The sequence below is a fragment of the Clarias gariepinus genome, chromosome 10, assembly GCF_024256425.1.
Source record: "Clarias gariepinus isolate MV-2021 ecotype Netherlands chromosome 10, CGAR_prim_01v2, whole genome shotgun sequence".
NCBI classification, from domain to species: Eukaryota; Metazoa; Chordata; class Actinopteri; order Siluriformes; family Clariidae; genus Clarias; species Clarias gariepinus.
The window spans coordinates 34,234,761-34,252,500 of NC_071109.1; the positions used below are offsets into that span (position 1 = coordinate 34,234,761).

Genomic DNA, 17,740 nt, shown 5'->3' on the forward strand with positions numbered 1-17,740 from the left:
GTAAATGCCTGGAAAAAGTGACAAAATACTGGTTCATGATTTTAATTATATAATTAAAACTATCCTTATTTTGAAACTATAAAAGTATTTATTGTATTCATAAAAAATTATGTTTTGTAATAAACAGGTAATAATAGACAGCTTCATCATCAAGTTTTACGTCATACTGTGTCACTGACGTCCCTTACTGACTGTGACAGTAGAGAGTGACGTCCACGGGTACGTCAGGCTGAGCTCAGAGCTAATAAACCCCCGATCAGACTACAGAGTGTCTACTGCAACAGTGTATGTGACCCGTCTGTGGGTGGGCGGTGTGGCGGGGCGGTGTGGTGGGCGGTGTAGCGGGCATCCCTCACCATGTAACAGTGGACAGTGTCCTGGAATGTAACAGTCGGCCGTGTCACAGTCACCTTTTATGTAACACTGCGAGGTAATAATACTGTATTACTGCTGAAACACTGAACAGTGTGAGGAGCGGCAGTGAGTTGACCGCACACTCCAGGTGATGGGAGCACGCGGGGGTCAGGATCTGTACACGGACCGAGCCGCAGGTACACGTTAGTTATTATATACTATCTAATATACACTAACTACAGTAATGTAAAGATAACTAATGAGCATAAAAATTAATATAAAAAATTCAAAGACAGACAGATAGATAGACAGACACATCTATATATATATATATATATATATATATATATATATATAACAAAAAAGAATTAAATAATAAATAATAGATGTCATTTATTCTATATAGAATAAATTATAGAATAAATAACAACAGTAGACAACATAAACAAACAAACAAACAAATAATTTTTAAAATACAAAGAAAAAACTATTAGATGGAAAATCCAGATTAAACATTTTTTCCCTAATAACTACAACATTAATTGAAGTAGAAGAGGAAGTTTTGGTGGCGGGTGACGTCAGGCTCATCTCCCGGTGACGTCACAGGTCAGCTGACCGCTTTGTTTTGCAGGTTAGAAACACAACACGGAGAGAATTCGAGGAAGAGGAAGGGTGCAGCGCGTGCTGAGCGTGTAGAAGTCGTACACAGAGAGCCGAGTGTGAGCGGAGTGTGAGCGGAGTGTTTAAGGGGTGAACAGGAGAGACACACGGACACCAACATGCCTTCGGAGAAGACGTTTAAACAGCGCAGGACGTTCGGTAAGCGCGCGACTCTGACTCAGAAACACACCGACACGATTCGCACCTTGAACGCAGCACGGCTTTCGGTTTCCTTTGTGTTTTCTCTTTAAACGTGACGGAATGTGAAATGTTTAAGTCTAAACCAGACTTTATCTCTCTCAGTCTGACCCCGACACACACAGCTCTGGCATCACGGGGTTATTTAAAGCGTTTAATAATTTATTTATTTATTTAATAAAACTAGGTCATGTCTCCGAACCAGCCTCACGTTAAGAATAAACACACTGTATTATTATTATCTCACGTTCTGTATTTACTGTCGGTATCCGGTTAGTTTTATCACTGAGCCGCTACACACAGCCCGTCTCCAGCCCCGGGGCCACCGCAGGATTGGGGGATGGGGGGCGGCTGGAAACGGCCCGAATTCACTCGTCATAAACACTCTGGAGTGTGTAACCCTGGGATTAGGACATGTGTGGACGTTTGTCCTCTCTGTACCGGACAGTAAACGCGCTGTCGGTCCCGGAACATGAACACGACTCCCTCAGGCCTGCTGGTGTCACCGCTGTGGCCTTACTGTGCGCCTGGGCTACCAAGGCCGAATCCAAACAGCGCACTAACGCACTATCGAGGGTGCCTTTGAACGCGCCATTTTGGTGTACCAGCAGTAGCAAAAGCGACCGTTAATGACGTCATACAGTTTTCCTCTAACTGGTTGGTGCGGTTTGGAACACAGCCCTGCTCTGGCACAGAGACCTGTTTATTTACTCTTTATTATGTAGTTTATATAGGGGTTAATTTTACTTTAATGTCATGTATTTAAGGGAGTCGAGATACTTAAAGAGTCGTCTAACCAAGTGTGAAAATCAAACTACTGTTATTATAATCCCATCTATTTGGTATTGAATATATTTATCACTAAATAAGCAGTGTGTGTGTTTACACAATAAAAATATATATCTTTAAATTTATATGTGTGATAGTACATTATTTACATTATATTTATCTATTAATTAAATATATTTACCCCTTAAGCTTTAGATATTACTGTATATAATATAACTGTTGAGGTTTTATAATTATAGTTTTAGGAACATTTTATTTCAACTATTTTTAGTGTATTTATTTTAGTTATTATTTTGATTAGATTATTAAAATTATTAATTTTGTAAATAGGTTTTGTTATATTAATTTACATATTAAGTATTTATTCCTGCATTTTATTTATATATAATATTAAACTTGTTTTATTGATTACTAGCCTTAAATGAGTTCCTATATAGTTGTTGCTATAGAAACAGGTGTGCTGCTGTTACATGCTCTGACCGATGATGTCATTGTAATGTCGTGTTTGTGCTGATGATGTTTCTACAGAACAGAGAGTGGACGACGTGAGACAGATCCGAGAGCAGCATCCCAACAAAATCCCAGTAAGTCGTTTTTCCCTGGAACGCCGGCACACTGATGTCCTCTCGGGGTGTGTGTGTGTGTGTATGTGGACAGAGGAGGCTTTAAACATCACATGGTGCATTTGGGTCTTTGATACGTCATGTAAAAAGAGGTTATGGCTTCATTTAAAGCATGTAAATTGTAGTGCTGTAGGAGGATGAGAAGACTGTCGCAAAAATGTAGAAATACATGTTAATGTGTGTGTTATTATTATTATTACTATTATTATTATTATTATTAATCACATAAACAACTAAAATCAACTGTAGAAACATGTGATCTTTATTTAAGTCATGTTTTGTTTTTTACAATTAAGTCATGTTTGTATATTTGGTTAAAATGAAGTTGAGTTCATCATATTGCCGAGGGTCTGCTGAATAAAGGACACGTCGCTCTATACTGCACAATCCTGAACAAGTTTGGGTTCATTTGCAGATTTATTTGTTTTTGTTCAGGGATTTATTTCTACATTACAGTACTGGGGATTTCATAACTATACACTAACACACACACGGCATTAGGTAATTATGTAACACCACTAACAGTCAGATGTTATGTTAAGACATGAAGGTCAGCTGTTCTGGAACAGTTCCTACAAGAACAGTATTGTGTCGAGTGTGTTTGTGAAACCCATCATGATGAAACTGTCTCTCATGAAGACCAAAACTGAGCTCTGTTTTCTCTCAATAAACAATTAGTTGTTTATTGTATGTAGTAAAATCATTTAGACCCGTTCCAGTGTCTGTCCACTTCAAGTACATTCCAGACCAGAGTTAAACCCGCGGAGTCACTGCCCTCCTGTCAGTCTCCGGTCTTTAAGTCCGCGTCCTCGTAGCTTTCGGCCCTGAGCCCTTGGACCCGCGCGGGTGGTGTCTTGCAGAATCGCGCCGGGACACACCCGGGTTTACAGCGGCGTCTGTTTTAGGGCGAATAGAAACCAAAAGTGTCACCCGCAGCGCTGGTGTTATCAGTGTGTGGAGGCGCGTCGTCTAGTTGATGTCACTCAGACGGGACAAACCGAGTCATTTCTCAGTGCTGAGTCAGACGAGTCACAGTGACTCACGAGGCTGGGTGAGGACCCCGTATAAATGTGATCGAGAAAAATGTGAACAGTTTTATTCAACTTTTTTCAAGTGAAAGGTGTGTGTGTGTGTGCGTGTGTGTGACACTGAGAACAGTTTGCTTGTCAGTGCAGCGTGACCTCCTGCTGTTATCTGCTTCATCAGCACCTCTGAGTGTAAGAGAAGGAGTGTATGAGGACGAGTCACCTCTGTGCAGTGTGTGTGTGTGTGTGTGTGTGTGTGTGTGTGAAAGGATCGGGTGACCGTCAGCTTCCCATCTGCTCCACACGGCTCTGTCCCAGATCACCTTCTGCCTCATCAAACAGCAGCCGTGTTTAGACTTCCTGATGTTTGACTGGTTGCCATGGTGATACCTGAGACGCCTCAAGCACAGCTGGTCACACCGCGATCTACCAGCGTACTGCGAGCATGCGTGTTGGTTTCCTGACCACATGCTGCGCTCGGGATCTACACCAGACCTTCCTGCAGTTTCTTTTCCCTTTTTCTACGTGTGAATTCGTGACCCTTGATGTCATGAGCTGATGGTGAACAGGAGGGTGGGGCTGAGGGGGAGGAGTTCGGTCCTGACTAAATAGATAACAATGCTTATTATTCAGGGGTGCTTATGCTGGATTTGTGTCTAGAGTTTTTTTTTTTTTTAATTGTTGGTTGCTGTCCAATCCAAAAACACTCAGTCTAACCCACTTATATACAGGATCCTCCCCTCGATTTCTCCAAACACTCTGGTTACATCATAATCACAGGGGTGTTGGTGGTTCAGAGGGTTGAGGCGCATAGTTACTGATCAGAAGGTTGACAGTTCGAATCCCAGCTCCACCAGGTTGCCGTTGTTGGTCCCTTGAGCGCGTGCTCATAACTCTGTGTGCTGCAGGGGGCGCTGTATCCAGGCTGATCCTCATCCCTGCATGAGCAGAGTGTGTGACTCTGTAAATAAACACAGAGCAGTCGAACCAAATGCTGATTTTTTTTTCCCCCCTTTTTTCCTTCCTCATGCGAGACCTCATGGGATGTGACACAGAGTGTGAGTAACGCTCACGTCCTCTGTGTGTACAGCCGTAAAGCTTCAGAAAGCTCAAACGAGCGACGAATCTACTCAGAGGAGATTTAGGTCTGATTGGTCTGAAGATCAAAGCTCTGTGGTATAAAGATCAGAAAATAAGTGAATAATAATTTGTGTTTCATCTGGTGGTGTGTGTTTAAACTCCTAAAGCAGTACGACCTCGTAGATCTCAGCGCTGATCTGCAGTCAGGGTTTAAACACAAAGAAACTGAAACAGCGAGTTGTTTATCAGAGTGAATTATGTTTTTCCACATACAGGAAATTCTAGATGTGGGCGTGGCTCTGCTGCGGGACAACACGAGCACGTGTAGATGATGTTAGTGATGAACTGGTCGTCATGTTTTGGACCGACACACACACACACACACACACACACACACACACACACACACACACACACACGTCTGCCTTTTTCGTCTCAGCTGTTGTTTATTTCCTTTTTGGGTGCCAGAAAAACATTATTATTATTATTATTATTATTATAAAGAATATCTGTTATAAAATCTTTAAGAACTCGCCCACGCTGTCTGGGAATGAGCACATGTTTAATATATAAAACAACATTTTTTTATTATTGCATTCTTTCACATGACGGATTTTTTTGTAAATAATAACCTTTCTGGCTAAACTACTCAATAAAAGTGATGTGTTACTATAGCGCCACTTATTGGACATTTTCGGAAATCTCATCCTCCATTAAGAGTCAACAGGGTGAAAATCTGTGTAGTTTGTACGTGACACTTCATTTTTTATTTTTTATTTCTTTCTCGTGAGTCCACTCTACACACCCCGGTGAACTCTGTACAGTGATTATATCAGCAGTCATTTCAGGGCTCTTTATGAAGCAGTGGATTGTTTTTGATCAGCCTGATTTTTACCAAACCTCGAGGTTCCCTGGCTCGGCGCTCTGAGTCTCGTTTTCTGATCAGCCTAAAATGAGTGCGCTAGGGGTCAGGGGTCGGGGGTCAGAGCAGCAAAGTTACAGTACAGGTTCCATGAGGGGGTGTGTGTGGGGCAAGTCACAGGGTAATAAGGAGCCTGGACCTGGATCAGAAAAGCGTTGGGAAAACCGTCAGTCGGATTCCTTAGAAAAGTAATGGCACCCCATTCACAGCGGGCTCGCCTCGACTTTAGTCCTGACTTTAGCAGTTTAATAAAAATAAGTCGCTAACTCTGTCAGCAGTCTAAATTTACCAAAGAGCAACTCACACACACCCATTACATGTCTGACCACGCCCACTTTTCATCAGCAGTGATGGAGTAAATCTCAGACGTGTCCGATCCAGAGGACGGCAACTTTATTTAGGAATTGATGCTGTTTAAAAATGTGCGTGTGTGTGTGGTGTGTGTGTAAGAATACTGTGTTCGCTTTTCAGGAAACCGGACACTCTATAACCGAGTGTTTAAATAAATCAAGTGTAAATGATCTTGTGTGTGAATGTTCTCACTCTGGCGTGACTGAGTCAATAACGCGTTTGTGTTCCTGGTGTTTTTCTTTTCAGGTCATCATCGAGAGGTACAAGGGCGAGAAGCAGCTTCCCATCCTGGACAAAACAAAGTTTTTGGTTCCCGATCATGTGAACATGAGTGAACTCATCAAGATCATCAGGTAGAAACATTGTTACAGTCAAGTCCACATAAACGTAAAGGATTACAAAATATTTTGATCCCTCCATTCCTGAAACAAATTCATAGTTTAAAGTCTGATCTTTAAGTTGATGAGTTCTGTTACTGGGCTACGACATCGTGTGTCTCGTTTGAGTCGTCCTGAAGAATTCTAGTAAAATACAAAGATGAATAATCGAGAAAAAAAAAATCTTTATGCTACAAAGTCAAATATTTAGTCATGACATGACAGAAGTGCCGTAACACAACCAACAAACTTTAAATAGAGGAATAAACAGCCTTCATTCTTAAATTAATATAAATCGTCATTCCTGCTGATTGGCTAAATGCTGTGGTTAAAGAAAAATAAACCACTTAATGTAACGATGTTACTGTGAAATAACTTGAATTTCAGGACAAGAAACTCACATCCTGTATCTGTGTATTCAGACTTTATTTCAGTATTGTTAGGATTTTAACACAGTATTTATTTCTGATGTAGTACTGATGACAGTCAGAGGTGGCGCTATCGAGCTGATGAGGAAGTGAAGAGGTTATAAATTATAGACTTCTTTCTGCTCCAGGATCTTTAAAACCCATGTTATTCTGTGTTTGTCCACCAGGAGGCGCCTGCAGCTGAACGCTAACCAGGCCTTCTTCCTGCTGGTAAACGGCCACAGCATGGTCTCCGTCTCCACGGCCATTTCTGAGGTGTACGAGCGTGAGAGGGACGAGGACGGCTTCCTGTACATGGTCTACGCCTCTCAGGAGACGTTCGGAGCGGCCGGAGTGCACTAGACCCCGCGCCCCGCCGGTTTCCGGATTCGGACACTGACACCTACGATCCCTCGCTCCCGTCGTCCTCCACTCACTTCCTCCTTCCTCATGCAGACGCCGATGCGACATGCTGCAGGACCGAGACATGTCCGTTTGCCTAAGAGCTGATTTCAGATCATTCGTTAATAACCCCGGGTGTGTGTGTGTGTGTGCTAGAAATGTTGTAAGGGGTCACACGTTTAGTTTAGTTTTTTTTTTCAAAAAAGCGATTAGCCTCGAAGCGACAGCTAGGCTGCAAATGCATGTGTTTTCTGACGTCTTCATCAACAGAGTCTGAGGTCCAAGTCAGAGTTTGATGAGATCAGATTTCTTCTTTGGTTTTGTTTTTTAATTTTACTTAATAATTTTATCTTATAGAAATTGTTGCGCGTGTGACTGTTTGCTAATGTAAAGGCACGGCGAGAGCTCCGAGGTCGGGTACAGCTCCGCTTCTGTCTAAAGCTCCCTGCTCTTTTAATTTGGGCCCAAGCACCATGACATCAGCCCCATGTCATCATAGTGTGTGAGGGTCTTCTTGTTTTATTTAAGTTTTCCTGAATTAGACAAATCTCTGAGCTTTACGCTGATTCGCTAAATTTCACCGCGCGGGTTGTCGTTTGGACGTTGTGTCATAATATTTTCTGCAAGGTTGAATAGTTTTTGCTGCGTCCTGAAATGAGAAGCGAACCCTTGTGATGAGAAACTTTACATCACACACACACACACACGCACAGCTAGCTATGATTGGGGTAAAGATGTTACGATCAGATGTGTGTGTGTGTTAATCCAATACAGAAATATATCATATCGGACCGATATTAACCTAAATGATGACTGATATCAGATTTGATCCAAGTCCTGTTCGTCATTTTTCTGCCTAAATAATTCAGTACAATAATTCAATACAAATTTGGTTGTATTAATTTTGGTGTTTGGCTAAAAAGTAAATTATCGTAATGCTAAAATTAAAATAGTTCATTTATAAATACGCAAACAAAGCAAACTATTATAAAGAGACCTTTTCTTATTTGAAGCGGTCATAAAATTTTATTACAGAATAAACAAACATGTCTCATTTACGACGTGAGGTAAATTTAGCAATTTATCTCGTCGTCGTTATACAGGTTCACATTATTTTCACAAAGCCTCATTGCTGTGGTTCAGGACCGATTTTAAAATATCACATGATTATCACCTTCTAAATATTTTTGGTTTTGAATTTATTTTTTAGAAACCCTTTAATTATATATATTTTTTAAAAGAAAACATAATTTTTTTTTGTAAATATTGTATCACTAGATCTAATCCGCCAGCAGTTGTCCTCGTATTGTCCATGATAAACTAGAACAGAGCTCTAGGATCATATCAGAGGGTTTTTTTCTTTTTTTTTAACAGTAATAAATTCTGACCAAGTAAGACGGCCTACGCTGAAATGCAACGTTATAACGTCGTAATTAAAACATTAGCTGGGGCGGCGCTAGAAATGCTATCCATACTGATGTTGCTGATGAACCAAACCCGTGGTCTGAATGATCCGAGTGGTTAAAGGTTCCTACAGTTCTGTCCGTCTTTGCATTTTTACTTTCTTTCCTCTTCGTTGGCGCTCAGATGATTACAAATAATAATTAAAAACGCCAAGCTACATTCGTAGACTGTGTATGATTGTAATTCAGAGCGTTGAAGTGCTGATTCTGAGGGAAAATAAAACAATCATGTGAAGTATTTAACTGGGAAAAAACAAGAAGGGCAGAAGCAGAGAAATGAAAGGGAGCTGGTTTGTGTTCAGGACACAGCCAACTTCGCCGCTGTTCTTCCACCGTACGCTTTTTAGAGTTTTATTAGAGCTTTATTTACGCCTTTATGAACGCATCCTGCGTGTATACATCGCTGTGTATGCATAACTGTACGACACTTTAGATGCCTTTTATCCTTCACATTTAGCCTGAATGTTTTTATTTAAAGAAATGTTTCCTTGTAAAAAATTGTTCATATGCTATACTGTGTAAGGATCGAAATAAAAAAAAAAGGGAAAAAAAACAAAATAAAAGACATTTCTTTGGAAGATGGTGTTATGTCGAGGATGTGCAACAAAGATTTAAACATATGTACACTGTTGAATTCTAGGAAGGATTTAAGTGTGTAAAGTAAATGAATGAATATTATGAAAGACTTGCAAAATTCTAGCTAGGTGTTTCAGTGTGGTTAAAACTTACTTACAGGTCAGAAGTTTGTCTGAAAACAAGTTTATTTCTGAAATGTCTCAAATTGATAACAGTATACAAAATAACTCTGAATACAAACAATCCTCAGAATTCAGCATCAAACATTAAATATAAAAATGTAACCAGAAAAAAGTGACATTTTTGTTTGGTTTTTTAAAAAAAAAGGCTCATGTAAAGACCTGTTACAAAGGCAACATGAAGCAGATGAAATAAAGCAGAAAATCGTTTGGCTGAAATGAACACCTGAACTTCCATGTTTCCTCTAAAGACCAGGAAGTGTATTGATAGCAAAAATAATCACTGAAAGAACTACAAAATGTTGGGGGTTTTTGAACTACATTAACCTAAACGTTTTATTCAAGCAGTTTAAATAAACTCTTAACTAATTAGCTAAGGAAATTTAGCAAAATCCTAGCTACATTAGCTAATTAAATTTTATGAAAACCCTTGTTAAATGAACTGAGGATATTTAGGGAAATCCTTAAATACAGTATAAAACTTCTGGATAAATACTTTTGCTGAATTTACTGAAAATTTATCACAGTCTAGTGAAAAAAGGCATTGCTAAATTAGCTAAGGAAATTTAGGAAAATTTATCATGTAATAAACAATATTGTTCACAAAATAATAAAAAAATATGCCCCAAATTATGAAATCTATTAAAAGTACTTGTGAAATTGGAAACTTAGCAAGTTATTTAGTATTAAAAGATTTAGCAAAATCCTTGCTATATTAGCTAAGGGAATTTATAAAAATGTATTGCTAAATTTAATAATTTTGCATTTTAAAGTTTTAGGAAATTCTTTAGGTTGGCTATGGAAATAGACCATATTTCTTGCTGCAACCAAATTCTAAAATTTAGCTTCATTATCAAAAATATTACTGAAATTCCTTGTTGAATTAGTCAAATAAATTCAGAAATATTCACTGCTATCTCAGCAAAGGAAAGAGCACATTTGTTGCTAAATTATTCAAGAAAAGTCCATTATGCAAAAAATTTAGCAAAACACCTTCTGAATTACCTAAATTCTTCACCACAAATGGAAATTTTAATGGAAAAAAGTAGCTAAGGCTTTACAAGTCACATCTCTGCTAATTTGTCTTAGCTAATTCAGGAAAGGCTTTTATTTAGTGAAAGGAGTACATGCAACTGCAAACCATATTAAAGGACTTCTAGCGAATATCTCACTCTGTATGGTAATCACATTAAGCAAAATCATTGCTCCATTATTTGAGATATTTTACTGACATCATTAGATAATTTAGCGAAGTCTTCTTTACAAGCTAAAGCAAATAGGAAATTTGGAAATCTTCTGTAGCTATTTAAGCTAGTTTTTGCTTATTGTTTTTAGTGACATTTTTCCTTAGATAATTTAGCCAAGTTTTTTCTACCTAGCTAAAAGATGTCCAGATTTGATCTTAAAAAACGCAAGCGATAGCACAAACTAATTAACTCCAGAAATTTAGTGATGCTGTTTTTCCTTTTAACTTTAGCTAGCTTCCTATTAAACTGGAAGGGCTAATATGATGTAGCCAAAGTCTTTGTTGAACTAGTGAAAGAATTTGAGCCACGTCTGTGTTTACTTGGCTGAGGAAGTGTCCAGGACCGTCACTTGTTGACCAATGAAATGAAAACACTTTAAATAAAAAAAACATGTCGATGTTTCAATGTAGAACTGCGACTGACGGCTCGCTAAAATTAGCTAAGGTGCTAATTATTTAGATCTGTAAACCTAAATTTGTTTAAAATTTCTCTTAGAAATAATAGTAATAAAGTTTCGAAATATTGAAAAAAAAATCATGCTTCCGTAAATCTGGAGATAAACCAAAATAAACAAATAAATTATTCACCTTTAATGCCGCAATCTTAGCATGACTTTATCTCGATCTTTAACATCGATTTAGCTCAGAGTGTGTGGTTTTTACTTTGCTGGTTACTCGCAGAATTCTGGAAAATGTCCGAAATAACACTTTGGTCGGCAGAATGGGCTGAAATGGGATTTTTACGAGTTTGTGCGTGTTTATCACAGAACTGATTATTGGCACGTCGCTGCTGCTGCTACAGAAACGGTAAATTTGTTAAAATAGTATATTTTTAAAGTAGGCATGGCTTTAAACACCATGATGGTAAACACTGAAGGTTTTGTAAGTCAGAAAAAAATAACATGATATATAAAAAAATTATAAGAATTCCAACATCCAAAATAAGACACTGTAAATAGACTTAACGGCAAAAAAGTCTTGTTACAAAATTGAAAAAAAAGAAAAAAAACTTTAAACGGAGCAACAGGAGTCCGTGCCAGGTCCTGCGCTCGAGTCAAATTCGGCAGTGTTTGGTTCCACCAGGTCCGACAGAGAAGTGCGAGACTTCACACTGTAGTGCATAACGCTGAGACACATCAGGACGGGGACGCCGGAGGACCTGAGGGAGGAGACGATCACGGACGTGACGGCCGTTTTATTTCACCGCGACGTTGCTCAAGAGTGTTTTTGGTGTTAAAATCATCCCTGATGTCCGGCTCGGCTGGTAGAAAGTTTCTCTCCGAGCGAAAGGCCGTGAGAGTCTCAAAAGGTTTCCATGAAGAATCGGAGACTGAAGTGCTTTAAACCTAGCACACACACGCGCGCACACACACACACACACACACACACACACACCTCACACATGCTGTAATTAACGGCTAGTCACCAGAGTCCTGGCTGTCCGACTGAGGAGAGTATTTGAGACGAAACATACCTGTTTAAAAAATTAATAAATAAAAATGTAAGATAATTGCTATAATAAAATAAGAATAATACTTTTTTACTGCTTAAATAAAAAGATATATACATTTTATAATTAAAAAAAAATTTTTTTTTGTAAAGTTGACATTTTCTTACGGACTCCGCGTTACCTTGCTGAGCCGAATCCATGGGCGGCTGCTTGCAGTCGTGCGCCCGGTGGCCGCTCAGCCCGCAGTTGTAGCAGGAAATGTTTCCCGCCTTTTTTTGCCCCATGCCCCCATTTCCCATCATTCCAAAAGGCTGGTATATGTTAGCCCCGCCCCCTAGAAAACCCTGCATGGGGGGAAGGACGAGGTTCTGCTGCGACTCGTGCGACAGGGTGCTGTTGTAAAGGGGTGGGGCCACAATGGGGTACGAGAATGGAGAGGCGGAGCCACCTCCTGCAAGGAGCGGGCTAAAGTGGAGCAGAGGGCCGAAGGTGAACAGGGACGTACCGGAGAACGGGTGCGGGAAGTAGAACGATCCGCACTTTCCGCTGCATCCGCACGAGCTGCACACGCACGCCGTCGTGCCGTTGGACTGGCCGGAGCCATAGCACGCTGTTTCTGTGGTGACGGGACTGGTGGTGGGCGGGGCCACTACGGACGCATTGTTGGCACTGTAGGTGTTTCCGGAAACAGCTGCCATGGGAACAGCGCTGATCGGCGAGAAGGCGGGTTTGGAGGACGAGGAAAAGGAAAAGGAGGACGATGAAGAAGAGAAAGAGGATGAGGAGGAGGACGAGGCCGGGCTCGCGTACTGAGTCAGTCGGGCGTGGCCGGGCGTGGCTGACACCTGGAAGTGTAGTGTCGGATGCGAGACGTGATGGAGGGCGTTCGAGGTCGCTGTGAGCGTCGTGCACGCTGCTTCCGCCTCCTGATGCCCTGTGGGAGGAGCTTCCACCCCCATCGTAGTGCAGAGTAGGGGTGGGCGGGGCTTGCGGGAGACGGAGCCGAGTCCTCGGCCCGGGGCCAGCAGTGGGATGGAGGGGAGGGCGACGCTGGGGTGAGACGCACAGACGGAGGGGTCGTTCTGCACCGGGAGGACCTGAGCCGTGGGCCGATTCGGACCGGAACCTGCGGTGCTGAGCAGGAAACACACGCGCTCCTTATCTACACACTCCACATCGCCACCTACACACACACACACACATACACACACACAACAAAAGTGTAAAAATAAATAAATAAATAAAAAAAATATATATATATATTATGTAGACAATCTTGAAAAATAGTAAAAAAATAAATGATGATTTTAAAAAAAACTGAATATGAAAAAAGTTTAAATGAATCGGACAAGGCTACGTTAATTACAAGAAGGTTATGTTAATTAAAGTTAAACTAAATATGTCATTAAAAATGATCAGGAATGTAAAATGTATTAATAAAAATATATTTTTAAAAAGTAAATTTTATTAAACTTAATGAAACTAAAAAGTGAGAGTTAAATACAAAAAAGTATTAAATATTAACATTATAAAGAAAGTTAAAAAAAATATTTAGTGTCATACAAAATAGTCTGTAATCTAATAATGTTAGAAGGTGCTATACAAATGTTGTACAGGTGTGTGTGTGTGTGTGTGTGTGTGTGTGTGTGTGAGAGAGAGTCAGTCTCATACGTCTGAGAGTCTCCTTCAGAGGAATCATGGGACTGGATGGAGAACTGGAGTAACCTGATGATGAGCTGCTGTCCCTGAGAGAGGACAGAGACCCGGTCTCCACCTCCACACGCAGCTCTGAACACACACACACACACACACACACACACACATCAAACTTTAACATTCTTTTGATTTATAACATTATCATGGAGGTATGTATGGTAGTAATTTTGTGTGTGTGTGTGTGTGTGTGTGTGTGTGTGTACCTGCGTTACTAGTGCCGCTGGAGTGTGTGTGTGTTATCGGACCGTTATAGGATGACGGCGTCACTCTCGCTACACCCCCACAGGACACGGGGAACTGAGACATGGTGTATCTCTTCTCCAGCTTCTCCCTGGATTATTGTAACGACGTGAGAGTCGTAGATTAAAACACTTCAACAAACATCTAGTACTGAAATACAGAAACCGTCGCGAACGATGATCGGAGCTTTACGAGTTTAAACTTCAGACGCGACATGATACGATGCGGTTTTGTAAAGCAGACACTCGGTCTTTCATGCCGCATTGCGATACGTTTCTACAAAAAACTAAACGATATTTGAGACGAGACATGTCGAGACGATGAGATACGAGACGTTACGACCCATTTAGACTAGATGATGTGAGACAATGTTACGAGGTGTTACAAAACCAGACGAAATTGAGAGTGAGACGATTTGAGATGATACCATACGAGACAATATGATAAGACGAGACATTATGAGACAATATGACATGTCGTCTCATGTCGTCTCATGTCAGACTATATGACATGAGACAATATGAGATGAAACAAGACAATATGATAAGATCCAGGATGATATAAGAAGACTACTCTATGATACGAGACGAGACATTACAGGATGAGACAATGCAAAATGAAACCCGGACGCAGTGTGAAATCCTCCGATCAATAAGTGACAACTTTGTTCTGAATCCGTCAGCGAGAATGAGGCTGGGAAAATAAATAAATAAAATTAAAATTCTACCCTATTCGTTTATTTCATTATTTATTTGTGCCCCACTTTGTCTTTTTTTCCTCCTGTAGTCACTGATTTAGCGCTGCTGCTGCTGTCTGGATTTATTTCAGTCTGTCTCTTATGAATGGTCTTATCTAACGTCAGATCTTTACACCTGATCATGAGCGACATCAGACACGATACACATTAATAACGCACTAAGTCAACACCAACTAAGCAGCATGTGATCATCATCGTAGCTCACCGTGAGTCAATGCGATCACATTTTATTTAGAATCACTTTTTATAGTCAAGGACGCTGTACAGATGTGTGTACGAAGAAGAAGAAGAAGAAGAAATATGAAGGTTTGACTGCACAAAAATAATACATTCTCATTTTTCCACTGCTGACCACTAGATGTCAGTGTGTGTCTGTGTGTCTCTCTCTCTTTCTCTGTGTGTGTGTGTGTGTGTGTCTGTGTGTCTCTCTCTCTTTCTCTCTGTGTGTGTGTGTGTGTGTGTGTGTGTGCACCACTTCCTGTGTTGTCTCAGCAGAACTGCACTAAAACACTCTGCAGTGGACACAATATCTAATCTGATGTGTATTCTGTCCTGAAGGTGGCGAGGTCATTTCTCATCACTCTTTTTTTTAAATGTATTTATTTTTTATCTCTTACAGGTATCTCATGAAGTATCAAAACCTAATAAAAATCTCTAATAAACATGGAAACGATGTGCAACCTGTTTTTGTCATTGTTTAAATATCACATCTCAGATAAAACCAAAATCTTTTTCATCTGATCCTGGGCATCTCCAGTCCAGTAGGTGGCGATATTGCACTAACTACTCATTAAGTTCAAAGAGAAAAAGAAATTATAGTCTGACTAAGGAAGAAAATACTACACAAGCGCTTTGTATGATTTGGAAGCGGTTGATATCGTATTGTACAGCGGAACCTCGGTATGTGACGTTCGGTTAAATTTCGTATTGTGAATCACATTGTCCCATAGGAAATAATGTAAAGGCAGATAATCCGTTCCAGCCACCCAGAAATATTACCAACACTATAATTATATTTTTGTATATAAAAACAATCAAAACATTTAGAAAAGACATGAAAATGAAGTAAATATGAAGTGAAATAAATGGACCTTTAAAACCAAACTGAAAGCGTTTCTTCTTCGGCTGAAGCGCTGCAGTGGGAGTCGGTTATAAAGATCTCAGGATCAATACATTAAAGAAAACACTCGATCTAAAAGAGCTGTTATTGGAAACTAATCAACTTTGTAACTGATTTTAGTGAAACTGAAACTCTAGCGGTGATTATTCTCCGTCTGTAGTCACCTTCAAACTCAGGAGTGTGTGTGTGTGTGTGTGTGTGTGTGTGTGTGTGTGTGTGAGCCTTAAGTAGCACTGTCCTTGTGTATATTTTTCTCCAGTAAACACACTTATCACACCCGTATCGGCCGAGCTTTAAAGGAAACAAGATTTAACACTTTGAGTGTGTGTGTGTGTGTGTGTGTGTGTGTGTGTGTGAGTGAGAGTGTAAGTTCTATTAGTTTTACTTTAGAACTAATCTAAGACCAGTCTAACCCAGTGTCAGAGATAACACTCACACACTCACACACACTTCCTTAGCTTCAGACAGCGGTGTATCTAAATCAGTGAGGTTAGCCACTGAGACATCTACGTCACGCTGCAACCTGAGCTGGAAGTGTGTGTGTGTGTGTGTGTGTGTGTGTCTCTGTACGATAGTGAATAAAAGACTAATCTGCTCTCTAATTCAAATATATTTAAGCCTTTTCTCACCCTGAGCCAAACTTTGAGCTAAGTTTTTAAAAATTTTTCTAGTTAAATTTTATTTTAATTTTTTTATTTAAATTTTCTATCATATTTCTTCTATAGATATTTATTACTTATTATAAGTTTTAATTCTCTTTATAAGGTCACTGGCGGTCGTGTAAGCATTTCACTACATTTCGTACTGTGTATGACTGTGTATGTGACAAATAAAATTTGAATTTGAAAAAAAAAATTAAATATTTGTTTTTATATTTTTTATATTTTATTTTTATTGATAATCTTGTTTTGTTTAGTTTTTTAAGGTCACATGAGGTCGTTTAAGCACCTCACTGCATCTTGTCCTGTGTATGAAGTATAAATTTATCCATCAAATCACACAAATGAGGACTATATTGTATAACGTTTGTATAATTTGTCCTAATATTTGTATAATTTTTGTCTTAATTGATATTTTATACATTTATTTAAACACTCTATTTTCCTTTTTAAGGAATTTGATTTAATACGAGATGAGATGAGACGGTACAAGATGAGACGGTGTGATACGAGACACAGTGATACAATAAGAGATGAGACAATATGAGGTTAGTTTTTTGTTTTAAGGATTATAAAACATTACACTGATTCTGTTAAATAACAATCTGCTGTGTGTGTGTGTGTGTGTTTGAGAGAGACTCACTTCTGCAGCTCCAGCTGGGTCTTCAGCTTCTTCTTGGCTCCCTGAGTGAGGTCGTACTTATTCAGGTCCTCTTCGGTCAGAGCAAGGAACTGTGGGAAATGGAGTTCTGAGTCAGTAACTGTAGCTTAATGAAGCAGCGTTACAGAAACCCAGAGGAAGCTTTAGACGAGGAGGATCATCATCCACCCTGGAGTTGCAGTTTTCTACACTTTACCTCCTCCATGGTCAGCTGCTTGAAGACGGGGTAGTATTTGTGGAGGCGGAGCTTACGCAGCCAGTCCAGGATACCGTTCTGCTCGGGTGTGGCTGATGGGTGTGGCTGGTGTTGGTGTTGAGGCGTTTGCTGCTGAGGCGAGGTGGTCTCTCCTACGGCGGGGCTCGGGTGGTGGGGCAGGATGGACGGAGGGGGCAAATGCGCAGGCGAGGGCTGGGGAATAATGGGGGCGAGAACATTTACCACCGGCTGGACGCTCGCGACGCCACACACCGTCCTGGGCATGAAC

At 40.1% G+C, this 17,740-nt stretch overlaps 2 protein-coding genes across 2 annotated transcripts in view; one reads left to right on the forward strand and one right to left on the reverse strand.

Moving 5' to 3' along the window:
• The first annotated feature begins 496 nt into the window (after positions 1–496).
• map1lc3b (microtubule-associated protein 1 light chain 3 beta) lies at positions 497–9,229 on the forward strand. The gene is made up of 5 exons (XM_053505590.1): positions 497–551; positions 986–1,173; positions 2,530–2,585; positions 6,249–6,355; positions 6,975–9,229. The coding sequence occupies exons 2-5, from the start codon at positions 1,134–1,136 to the stop codon at positions 7,147–7,149; spliced, it is 378 nt and encodes a 125-aa protein (XP_053361565.1). The 5' UTR covers positions 497–551; positions 986–1,133; the 3' UTR covers positions 7,150–9,229.
• Positions 9,230–10,880: 1,651 nt separating this feature from the next.
• zcchc14 (zinc finger, CCHC domain containing 14) overlaps positions 10,881–17,740 on the reverse strand; it is a 25,174-nt gene continuing 18,314 nt past the window's right edge. The window contains exons 8-13 of the mRNA XM_053505589.1: positions 17,452–17,728; positions 17,238–17,326; positions 14,022–14,149; positions 13,774–13,890; positions 12,284–13,285; positions 10,881–12,126 (exon numbers count right to left, since the gene is read on the reverse strand). Of these exons, the coding sequence (XP_053361564.1) occupies positions 12,071–12,126; positions 12,284–13,285; positions 13,774–13,890; positions 14,022–14,149; positions 17,238–17,326; positions 17,452–17,728 (1,669 nt within the window). The 3' untranslated portion in view covers positions 10,881–12,070. The remainder of the gene's footprint in view (positions 12,127–12,283; positions 13,286–13,773; positions 13,891–14,021; positions 14,150–17,237; positions 17,327–17,451; positions 17,729–17,740) is intronic.

What these genes read in the sequence shown, in the direction of transcription:
- map1lc3b (XM_053505590.1), top strand. Translation starts at nt 1,134, where the DNA reads ATGCCTTCGGAGAAGACGTTTAAACAGCGCAGGACGTTCG. An exon ending in TAAACAGCGCAGGACGTTCG is followed by an intron (nt 1,174 to 2,529) that starts GTAAGCGCGCGA and finishes ATGTTTCTACAG; the next exon opens with AACAGAGAGTGGACGACGTG. An exon ending in AGCATCCCAACAAAATCCCA is followed by an intron (nt 2,586 to 6,248) that starts GTAAGTCGTTTT and finishes TTTTCTTTTCAG; the next exon opens with GTCATCATCGAGAGGTACAA.